The sequence below is a fragment of the Pantherophis guttatus genome, chromosome 1 (assembly GCF_059756535.1).
Source record: "Pantherophis guttatus breed Tessera chromosome 1, ASM5975653v1, whole genome shotgun sequence".
NCBI classification, from domain to species: Eukaryota; Metazoa; Chordata; class Lepidosauria; order Squamata; family Colubridae; genus Pantherophis; species Pantherophis guttatus.
Genome location: NC_142063.1, coordinates 256,748,636 through 256,760,812, shown reverse-complemented (window position 1 = coordinate 256,760,812; position 12,177 = coordinate 256,748,636). Strand labels below are relative to the sequence as shown.

Genomic DNA, 12,177 nt, shown 5'->3' with positions numbered 1-12,177 from the left:
TCAGGGAAACAGGTTAAGAATATGTAAATTTCAACCTGTTTCAGAAGGTAACGATTCATTGATCATTCAAAACTTCTCCGTCCTCTAAAAATCACAGTAACAGACCTTAAGGGTTGGGGTTTTTTTTCTAATGTAGACTTGGGACAATGTAATCTAAATCTAATGTAGATTTAGGACAATGACAATTATGTGAAACAATAGTATGAACATTAAGGAAAATAGTGTAATTTATTTTATCTTCCATATGATGGTTGCCTTTTAAAGGGAGAGTAAGATACATTCAAATCCAAATGTTAGGCATCACTGGTCAAAATATGTTTCAGTGAAACCCCAAGTGGACCCATCAATAATATGAGATGGACTCTAACACGACAAGCTTTCTGAAAATTTAAAAGCATACTACATGCAATTTTTTTCAAGTTCAAGAAAAGAAAGCAAAGAGCATGATAGATTCAGAAGTCAGAACAACCTTTCAGTCAGGATGCTGTAACATTACCTTTTCCTGACTCGCTGCATCGCCAATCCTACTCCTGGGACTTTGTACGTTGATTGGATGAAACTGAGTGCCTATAATTCTTTCTGCAGCCTTGGCTCCGCCCACCGTGATGTTGTCCCGTCAGTCTTTTTCACTCAGTTGATAGGAGTACACTTGAGTGCCTTTTCTCTGGAGTGAATTAGTTTTTTAGTGGAATTTTGGAATGTTTTAAGACCTATCAGAACCTTCTGAGTATAATTGTGCATATTCAGAGAGCTGCGGTAGGGAGGATTGGAAGCTTTTCGGAGTGACGGTTTCAGCGGTGGTTTTAAACTGCCGATCCGCCATTTTATATTCCGCCTGTCAGTTCTGAGGCGCGAGCGGCGGTTTCGGCCAAATATTTAAACTGCCGATCCAGCCTTTGTTTGACTCCGAGAGACAGCTGAGAGGCGTTATTTCTATTTTCGCCCAGCTGAGGGACGACACAAAGGGAGCTTGCCGAAGGAGCGGAGCTTCGGCTTTGTTTAGCGCTTTGCCTTGCCAAACCGGCAATTCCTTTTTTGAGCCCCGTGAGGACAGCTGGAGGCGTAATTGGTAATTTCGCCTAGCTGAGAGGCGCGTTCCTTCTCCCCGCTAGTGGACAAGGTGGTGTCCACTTTGGACACCGCCGCAGGCGGTGGAGCTGGTTTTGGTTTGCCATATAACCGCCCCCACCTATGCAGCTTCTCTCAAAAATTGCGGATCCAGGGTCCCTGCCCATTAGAGGCATACCCTGATGATATGAGACGGCTTCGCGGCGGTTGAAGTTTCCCGCTATTTTTAACCTGACAGTCAACTCAGGCTGCAGGCGTAATTCCTGGCGATATTAATTTTAACTGCCTGATCACTAATTAGATTATTGACAGCATTGTAACTGGAGTTTGTGTCTCTTTCCTTTCATGAGGTGTGGCGTAGCTGTATTTTTTTTTTTTCTAAAAGCTTGGTTCCAGTCGCCATTTTGCTGAGGAGGTTTCCATTGACAGCTTCCAAGATCGGTGAAGTGTGGCCTGCTGACAAAGTTCCTACAGCCATCTGTCTCGTCTTTCAATTTACCTGATTGGCGATTGATTGAAGGGAAGTAATTCTTGTTTATTTCTTTCTATTAGTTAATTGTTTATATATATATATATATATATATATATATATATATATATATATATATATATATATATTTATATATATATATATATATATGTGTGTGTGTGTGTGTGTGTGTGTGTGTGTGTGTGTGTGTGTGTGTTTTCTCAGGTTTTCGCGGGTGTTTGTATGTAGGTCTTTGGTTATTCGGGTCTTCTCGCACGTAAAATTGGAAGTGTCTTGGCGACGTTTCGACGAAGTCTCATTCGTCATCTTCAGGCTGGTGTTCTCGGCTTCGTGCTTCCAGGAGCAATGTGAGATCGCAGCTGTCTCTTCCTTTTAACTGCTAGTGGGGGTGTGAGCTGATTGGGTGGGAACTTGGCTGTGTTCTGATTGGGTGGAGGTGTGTTCTGATTGGTTAGGGGCTTGGCTGTAATGAGCCACGACCAAGGACCAGAAGCCAGACCGCAGCTGCATCATTAGCCACTTTAAACCCCTCCAATCCATACATGAAGCAGACTGACACCCACCATGAAGAGCTCGCACGGCCACAAACACGAAGCCAAACAACAACAACGCAGCTCACCAGCTCAAATCCCCCTGCAACTCAGACTAAGCTGAGCACAACCAAGCCCCCACCCAAACAGAACACACCCCCAGCCAATCAGAGCACAACCAACCCCCCATCCAATCAGAGCACAGCCAAGCCCCTAACCAATCAGAACACACCTCCACCCAATCAGAACACAGCCAAGTTCCCACCCAATCAGCTCACACCCCCACTAGCAGTTAAAAGGAAGAGACAGCTGCGATCTCACATTGCATATAAACAACCTGTCTCATAGTTATGGCGCATTCCCCTCTGTCCTCAGATATTGAGCAGGAGATTTCCCCTCGTAGGGCTCCCTCCTCTAAACCTGCAGGGAAAAGGAAGGCCAAAACCAGAGGTGTTGCTAAGGCAGTTCCCAAGCCTGCTTAAGTTGAAGGTACTATGGACAGACATGCTGCCAGATGCCACAATGCTCTGGAGAAGCAGTTTAACAAGGCTAAGACTACAATGCAATCTGAAGATCCTATTCCCTTAATTGCTGAGGATAATGTGGCCCAGTCTCCTGTGCCTCCTATATCTAATCCTCAAGAGGCCAATATTGTGGCTTGGCCACAGGGGGACATTATTCTTGTGCCTCAGGGCCACACTCTGCTCTGTAGTCAAGGTGATCCTGTTCAGCATCCACCTCTGCCTGCGCAGATACCATTGGTTGCATCAGATGCTAATTCTGCTGTCCCTGTTTTGCAGCTTCAAGTGATAGGTACACCTAATTCTGGACAGGTGATTGATTTTCAAGCTATGCTCTCTCAAGCGTTTGCCAGTTTTTTGCAGTCTACCTTACAACATAGTACAATGACTTCTTTACCTGTGCCACCAACAAAAACAACGCATTCTGTCTCAGTGGCCAACCCTTCTACGTCTAAGTCTGCTACTACCCATCAGGGCGTAGAGGGCTTTGAACCTGATGACGACTATTTTGATGACTTTGATATGTCTGAGGATGATGAATCTCTGTCTGACAAACCTGCCTTTCCGGGACTGTTCAGACCTGCTCTTTTTACTTCCTTGCTGCATAAGGCTAAGGTGGCCACTAACATGAGCAAGGTAATCGACCCAGTTTCTTCTTCACAGGAAAAACCTAATATTTCTGATTCTTTGTTTAAAATGCTTCAACCTGAGCATGATTACATTCGATTTCCGGATTTATTCTCTCAGGTGATCCAACGCCCTTGGGACTGTCCTGGTTCTCTTTCTGGCCCTTCTGGTCACAACAAACGAATGTATTGTGCAGCTCCTGACCTGGAGGCTTTGTTGCAACTACCTTCGGTAGATGATCCTGTAGCTAGTCTCATCTCCTCCTCTGTTTTGGCTGGTGATGTTGGAGAAGGTTTGAGAATGGAGGACAAACGAGCTGAGATGTCGTGTAGGAAAACACATCAAGCGGCTGCATGGACAATTCCAGTGGCCACTTCTGCCTCATTTTTTAATAGGGCATCCCCAGGGCCGGATTTTCCTATAGGCTAACTAGGCTTCAGCCTAGGGCCTCAAGATCAAGAGGGGCCTACATTCAAATTGTTAGCAAAATTAAAATTACACTTTCACTATAGGTGAAAGGGCCTCATAAGTGGAATAGCCTAGGGCCTCTTTTCATCTAAATCCGGCCCTGGGCATCCCTTATATGGCTTCGCCAATTAAGAGACAGGGTGCCCCTAGAGGAGGCCAGAATACAACAAGATATAACCAAACTGATTGCTGCAGCTGAATTTTCGGCTGATGCATCATTAGATGCAGCGAAATTTGCTTCACGGGCCCTCACTTCTTCTGTCATTTCTCGCCGTTTGTTGTGGCTTCGCCATTGGCGGGCTGACACAAAGTCTAAATGGAGGCTCACGGCTGCACCCTTCAAGGGGTCTTCACTTTTTGGAGCAGCTGTGGATCCCGTTCTGGTAGAGGGCCGTGATAAGAGGAAGATTCTTTCTACATCATATAGGAGACCGGATCACAGATCTTCACCTTATGGCCGGCAGCCCTTTCGATCCGATTCCGGGGCCAGCAGGTCCTATTTCAACAGGAGTTATGGTCAGGGATATTTCTCCTCTTCCGGTCGATCTACCTTTCGTGACCGCAAAAGACACCAGACCAGTTTCAGAAGGCCCTTCCGTGGCTCTGGTTCACAATCCTTCCGTCGAGGCAAATGACTTTCCGTCCCGCCTTCCGGTGGGGGGCAGGCTTCAGGCATTTTACCATCAGTGGGAAACCACCTCCACAGATGCCTGGATTCTTCACACTATCACATATGGCCTCAAATTGGAATTCACCTCCCCCCCTCTGGATCGATTCATTCCGTGTCCCAGGTCAGAGGATCCCCAGAAACATCATCTCATGTCACTTGAAATTCAACACTTACTGGACATAGAGTCGATAGAACCGGTTGCCAATGATCAACTTCGGACCGGCTTCTATTCGGTACTGTTCCTGGTATCCAAAAGTTCGGGGGGTTGGAGGGGTATTCTCAACCTCAAGGAACTGAACCTCTTCATTTTATATCGACATTTCAAAATGCATTCGCTCCGAACGATTTTAGCATGCATTCGACGTGGGGACTTGATGCAAACGGTGGACATAAAAAGAGGCATATCTTCATGTGCCTATTCATCCAGATCACAGACGATTTCTCCGCTTTGCCTTCAAAGAGCGCCATTTTCAATACAGGGCCATGCCATTTGGTCTATCGTCAGCACCGCGGACATTCACGAAAATTCTCGCGGCTCTAGCGGCGTTGGTGCGAGAGCATTCCATCCATATGGTCTGTTATCTGGATGATATTTTAATCCTGTCATCGTCCAAGGCACAAGCAGACAAGGACAGACAGTTGGTACTTCAGGCCTTACAGTGCCACGGATTTGTCCTCAACATTCCCAAGAGCCATTTGAGTCCAATGTCACGTATTCTCAATCTAGGCTCTGTTATAGATTCTCTTCAAGGGATGATTTTCCTGTCACCAGATTTTCAGGTATCCGGGACCTGGTCAGACAGGTGATTCTTCAAACAAAAGTGACTGTCTTACTGCTATCCCAACTGTTGGGAAAGTTCATTTCCTGCATACAAATAGTGCCGTGGGCTTGTCGTCATTCTCGCCAACTGCAATGGTTCCTACTACCATGCCAACGGACAGGACAGGCAGACTCTCTGGACAAGGTAGTAGTTCCAGTCAGAGTCAAGAAATCGCTGCAGTGGTGGGAGTCCACTGCTCTACAATGAGGAACTGTCTTTCTGGAACCGGATCGAGTCACCATAACGACGGATGCCAGTCTTCATGGCTGGGGAGCCCACCTGGACTCACACATTACGCAGGGCACATGGTCTCTGCTCGATCTCCGACACAGTATCAATTGATTAGAGCTCCAAGCAGTACGACTGCCATTACTGGACTTCCAACCACATGTGCTCAACAAGCACATTATGATTCTGACAGACAATATGGCCACAAAGGCCCATGTCAACAGACAAGGAGGCACACGTTCCAGAGATCTAATGGCAGAAACGGAACGTCTCATGGCTTGGGCGGAAGAGAATGTACTATCATTAAAAGCAGAACATATTTCCGGCACCAACAACTTACAGGCAGATTATCTCAGCAGGGAACATCTAGATCCCTCAGAGTGGCAGTTACATCCCCAACTGTTTCGGAGTCTTTCCATCAAGTTCAGAACACTGATTGCAGACCACTTCGTGAGTGCTCGGAACACTCACGTTCCCAGGTACTTCACCAGGTTTCCGTCTCAAGCCACAGAAGGTCACAACACCCTTCGGTGTCCTTGGCCGAAGGGTCTACTTTACGCCTTTCCTCCAATCCCAATTTTACCACAGGTTATTCAGAAGATATTGTTGGAAAGAGCCGATCTTCTACTGGTAGCACCATATTGGCCATGGAGGACGTGGTTCACAGATCTGAAGGATCTTTCGGTGGAAGCACCTTGGTGAATTCCCCAAGACCAGATTGTCCTGGTGCAAGGAACCATTCGACATCCAGAACCAGGTTGGTTAAAGTTGGCCGTTTGGCACTTGAACGTATCATCTTAAAAAAGGATAATATTCCATCAAACATTATCTCAACTATTCAAGCAGCCAGGCGCTCTTCAACTATATGAATTTATAATGCATCCTGGAACTCCTTTGCCCAATGGTGCCTTACCAAGCATGTAGATCCTACTTCGACCACAATTTCAGAAATTCTGCAATTCCTACAATCTGGACTGGACAAGAGTTTATCGCCCTCTACACTTCGCCACCAAGTGGCGGCTTTGACTACTGTATTGATCGGTGACAGTTGCCAACCGCTTTCTCAGGATCCGAAGATTAAAGCCTTTTTGCGGGGGGCAGTCAATTTGTCCCCACCTGTGATACACCATTTTCCCACGTGGGATTTGACATTAGTTCTACAGGCTCTTACGTCCGAACCGTTTGAACCTTTGGCTTCAGTTTCCTTACGATATTTGTCTCTGAAGATGGCATTTCTTCTGGCAGTGACTTCGGCTCAGCGAGTTTCGGAGATGGCTGCAATGTCTATTCGTCCGGACCTATGTATATTTTTCCCGGATAGGGTCGTTCTCCATCTAGACACAACCTTTATACCTAAAGTGAACTCTAGATTTCATAGAGGCCAAGAAATTGTTCTCCCCGATTTTTGTCCTGACCCACACCATCCACTAGAAAGAAGGTGGCATACGTTAGATGTCCGTAGAGCCCTATGACGTTATATTAAACGTACAGCTTCCTTTAGACGAATGGAGGCATTATTAGGGTCTTTTTTACCATCGTCAATGGGGCAGAAGGATTCTTCTCATACAGTGGGACGGTGGCTTAAAGCTTGTATTTCAAAAGCGTACCATTTGCAAGGAGTATCAATCCCGGGTGGCATTGTACCGCATTCAACCCGTAGTGCGGCTACTTCAGCGGCATGGGCTACCCAGGCGTCTATTGAAGACATTTGTAAGGCGGTGACTTGGTCTTCAATATCTTTTTTGTTCGCCACTATCGTTTGGATACCTTTGCTTCTGCGGATGCTGCCTTTGGCAGACGTGTACTGCAATCGGTAATATCCACCCATGGTCAGCGAATGGTGTCGGCCACTCCCAGGGAGTCGATGAACTTGGGCATGTCCCAGGAGTAGGATTGGCGGCGCAGTGAGTCAGGAAAATGGATGTTGTCCTACTTGAACGTCCCTTTTATGATCGCTGCGCCGCCAATCCGGCCCACCCTTTGGCCGACCATTACTGCTGTGGGTGGTGTGTTTTTTGTTTTCTTTTCTCTGCAGCGTTGGCAATATCTCTTTCGAGGTTGGCCTTTGAATTGCTGTTCCTGAAGAAGAGTTGGTGTCCATGTTGATATTTGCTTCGTGAAAAAGACTGACGGGACAATGTCACAGTGGGTGGAGCCAAGGCTGCAGAAAGAATTATAGGCACTCAGTTTCATCCAATCAACGTACAAAGTCCCAGGAGTAGGATTGGCGGCGCAGCGATCATAAAAGGGACGTTCAGGTAGGACAACGTCCATTTGGTGAAAATGCTATATAATGGCATATAAGATGAACAGTGACTAACTGGCTGAATTCAATTGCTGCAATATCTAAATTGGTCCTAGAGGGATGAGAACGGAACACAGCCAGGTCTATTATGAAGCGATGCAAGATTCAGAATCTTTCATCTAACCTTCATTAGTTCATAACCTTCATTCAGTTCTGTGCATCGCCTCTCTCAAAGAAAACAGTAACAATGTGCTAAAGAAATTATATTTCAGTAGTGATGCCTTCACAAAATGCTTGGATTATTATTATTGTTTTAGGAAGAAAAGGAATAAAAACATACTCACTGTAAGTTTTTTAACAATTGCTTCAGAATCAACTGTTTGGAAGAAAAGAAATGTTATGCTATATGTATAATGCATTACTTTCAAACATTAAACTATCAATTTGTCTTCTTCAAATATGGTGCATCCAACCCAGATTAGTTGTATTTTTAAGGTATTAAGCCTTTTTAAAATACCTGTCCAACAGTATTTGCAACTGTTGACTTTAGCTTCCATCTGAAAACCACATTTACATTATTCAGTAGTTTGCCACTCTTGTGGGTGGCAGGTGACATTGCTCTAAGCAAGGAAGATGCCTTAGAACTGAATGTTCTACAAAGCCTCTCACTTAAATTCTACAGTTTTATAAAGTTGTGGTCCAAACTTACACGTAAAAAAGTCTTTTGGAACATTTTTTGATCGAATACGAGGTGCTGGACCTTCATACATAAAAAAATCAACTGTATTAAAATAATCAGCCATGTATTCCACCCGGTTACAGGATATTGCCTCCATGCCTAAAGAAAGGAGAAGAAAATGGTAGGTAATTGAACAAATATTGAATTCCCAAGGTTGACAAAGCTCTTTATTAAAAGAGTGAAGCATAAAGTAATGTTACCATGATCAGCCAGAAGGATAAGATTGACACAATTATGCAGATTCCTTTGCTTTAGGCCTTCCATCAACATTCCCAGGATCTGATCTGCCCTTTGTAAAGTCTTAATTATCTATGCCAAAGAGAAAAAGGGTAAGTGGCATCTTATGAGTGGTGGGTTGCTCCAGGTTCGGTCCTGTTCTTGCAAACCGGTAGTAATGACAGTGGGAGGCTCCGCCCACCCGCCCCGACGTCATCACTGACAATCTGCTCTCACATGCGCTTCCACTGCAAACCGGTAGTAAAGGTAAGTGGAACCCACCTCTGCATCTTATCGTACATGTTAAATCAAAGGTTGCAATCAGGTCTATCACAATAAACAATACAATAATAAAAAGAAATCATTTTGGGGTTACAGGTGTTACAGTTCAGTTGTTAAGTTTCTAAAAAGGTTGTTAAGTGAATCTGGCGTCCCCAGATTCTGACACTTTGCATGTCAGAAGGTCACAAAAGGTGATCATATGACCCAGGAATACGGAGACTGTTATAAAATATGATTCAGTTGCCAAGGGTCTGAATTTTGATCACCTGACTATGGGGATGATACAATGGTTGTAAGGGTGAAAAATGGCCATGTCACTTTACGTGCTGTTGTAACTTCGAATGGTCACTAAATGAACTATTGTAAGCCAAGGACTACCTGTACAAGGCAATAAAAATACCGTTTGGTGTTTAACGTGGAACAGCTCAGTTTTTACATATATTATTCTTCTAGTATTTTTATGTCTAACAAAGAAAAAGAACATGTGTCATTGCTACCTTTTATCTATGATATATACCAACTAAAGTTTAACTTAAGCCCCACCCCTTTAAATACAGAATGAGGGTGGGAGAGATAGAAAAAAGAGATGCTTACTTCTGCACTAACGGGCCCAAATTTATGTCCAGTTGTATCTGGCTCCTCAATATACAATGTGGAGAAATCTGGCCTGCAGATTAAAAAGAAAGACCATTACTTTAAAAAAAATTCACCTCACCCAAAGATACATTATTACTAACATGTTGCCCAGATAGTTTGCAACTCAATGGTGGCTGCTATCCACTCCTAAAGCTAAAAGTTCAGAGTCAGATCAAACACTGAACTAGCTAGGAGAAGAAAGAATAGGAGAGGAAATTATTGAAAACAAAGGACAACTTGGAGCAAACATCCCCAGAACCAGAACGCTGCCTGGATTGTTTTCTCTCATTCTGGTGTCAGTTCTGGAAATGGAAGAATGGGCAAAAATCTGGATAACTACAAGATGGCAGGAGGTTACAGGTTTTGGTATATCTTTCTGCCATCCAGTGATTAGCAGATTTTTGCAGTTCAGCTGAAGTCACCTCAGAGGAGATGCAAAAAGATGGCAACATTTAATTTTTAAAGATTTAAAAATTGGGGGGAGGAGCAGATGACAGTAAGTGAAACCATGCTTCTTAGTTGACAGCATATAATTACCGTATTTTTCGGAGTATAAGATGCACCGGACTATAAGACGCACCTACCTTTTTGGTGAGGAAAAGAAGAAAAAGAAATCTCCTCTGCCTCTGCCTCTGTGCAATTTTGCCTCCTTGCAGCAAACAGCCTGCTTTACTTTCATTTTTGTTTTCAGCACAGCTTGATTAGCACAAGGAAAAAAAATCTGCTCCAGCAATTTACCTCTTTGCAGCAAGCAGCAGAGCCCTGTGCAAAACAGCTAAGAGCAAATCAGCTGAAAGTCAGGAGGCTGATCCAATCAACTTGTGCTAATTAGGCTGTGCTGAAGCTGAAAGGAGCTGTTTTTTCCTTGCTGTTTGCTTGCAAGGAGGTAACTGCTGCAAGGCAGAAGCCAAAAGGTGGGGACCAGTGGGTGGGCAGGGCTACATTCGGTGTATAAAATACAGCTAAATTTTCACCCCTTTTAGGGGGGGTAAAGGTGCATCTTATACTCTGAAAAATATGGTAGCTGCCTTGCTTAGCATTTTATAAGAACAGAGAATTTGTTTCATAAGCTTTCGTGGCTATTACCTTTCAGCTTTGGGGAGATCTAGCCAGTTTAGCACCTCCATAACTCTTGTTTCAAATGGAATTGATCTACAAGAAATAAAAATATTATTTAGAAAGAAAGCATCAGGGCGACAAGGAGAACTTTGTTTTAGTGGACACGTCAACAACATGTTTTTATGCTGATAGTAAGACAATCAGCACTTTCCAACCTTCCCATTATGAAATACTGGTTAATTTTTTTGTGAGCGACAGACGTCATTCTGTACAAATGCTTTTATAAAACAAAAACCAAGTTGATAATTGCAAACGCAAAGCCTCAACTAGGTAGACTTTGTGTTGCAATGTGAACATGAATCGAATGTAAATACTCTAGTAAGAGTAAAAGTAACATATACAAAAAAGGCCAAAGCAAAAACATAATCCGTTCCAATTTCCTGCAATATTCAAGGCATGAAATACTCTTCTCATGTGGCTCTCCTGTCCTCTTGTTTGGGATGGGGTCAGCAGAACATGGCAGGAAGGAGCTGAAAAATGGTTTTAAAATGTCAAAGCAAACCAGAGACATTTTGAGTCCATCCTCAGTGGCCTGAAATATGAATTTCTCACCAAAATAATATCACCACTTAGTATATTCAGTATTCTACATCATGCAATATTTATAAAACAATTACATTGGAATTATAAGCATGTCAGTATTGAGATGGAAAGCCCATTGAATAAAGTAGAATAGAAGCTGTATTTTTCCTAGCAGATTTAAGCTGAAGGCTGACCCTTCAATTAAGCAGAGTGAGAAAATGTCTCAACCAGCAGGAGGCAGCAAGATGTCAGAGATGAGAGATGCCGCCTCTCTCACACCCTCTCAGTTACCCGATGCCCTTCAAGCCAACAGAACATTTTAATGCTAATATGAGGACTGAAAAAAGGTGCCAACCATCTTTTAGGCAATTGTTGCATATGACAGAAGAATGAAAAGTGTCCCTCTCACATTCTTCAAACCCAGCCTGATATATGTTCCCTTTATGTATTTATAATACAAAGATTTCATAATGCCAACATTATTTAATGTGTGGGAATGGAAAGGACCATGCAGATCTTTGAAGAGATACTTCCCTTCAATGGCTACATGAATGAAGTACCCATTCAAATCAACCACAGCAGTGTCTGTGTAATCATTAGTAGTTGAGCTTCATTCAAGGATATCATTCTTGGTAAAGGCTTACTAAATAATGATTTGGAAACTGTAAAATGAATGAAACATCAATTTAGTACCAATTTTCCATTACTGTAATACATTTTCCCGCACTTCAGGTGTCCTATTGATTAAAAAAGTATATTCCCATAAAGAAATCTGTAGCTGATAGAACCAATTTATTTTTTTCATCTTTAACTCACTTGTTATAAACTTTGTATATGGTTGGGTAAGATCCATTTATTTTTACTTCAGATCCAGGCCAAAAGTAGGTGGCTGCTTTCAAACCTTGATAGGTTGCTGTATGCCAAATCTGCAAGAAGTGTGCACAGAATCAGTATCTTAAAAAATGAGCAAACTATAAAACCTCATGTCTCAAGGT

The 12,177-nt window shown here is 43.4% G+C and overlaps 1 protein-coding gene across 2 annotated transcripts in view; it reads right to left on the bottom strand.

Annotated features, from left to right (window-relative positions):
• ENPP3 (ectonucleotide pyrophosphatase/phosphodiesterase 3) overlaps nt 1-12,177 on the bottom strand; it is a 75,622-nt gene that overhangs the window by 30,511 nt on the left and 32,934 nt on the right. For both annotated transcript variants that reach the window (XM_087882802.1, XM_034418821.3), the window contains 6 exons: nt 11,999-12,108; nt 10,628-10,693; nt 9,500-9,572; nt 8,608-8,716; nt 8,378-8,506; nt 8,013-8,044 (listed from right to left, as the gene is read on the bottom strand). In XM_087882802.1, coding sequence (XP_087738928.1) covers nt 8,013-8,044; nt 8,378-8,506; nt 8,608-8,716; nt 9,500-9,572; nt 10,628-10,693; nt 11,999-12,108 — 519 coding nt within the window. The remainder of the gene's footprint in view (nt 1-8,012; nt 8,045-8,377; nt 8,507-8,607; nt 8,717-9,499; nt 9,573-10,627; nt 10,694-11,998; nt 12,109-12,177) is intronic.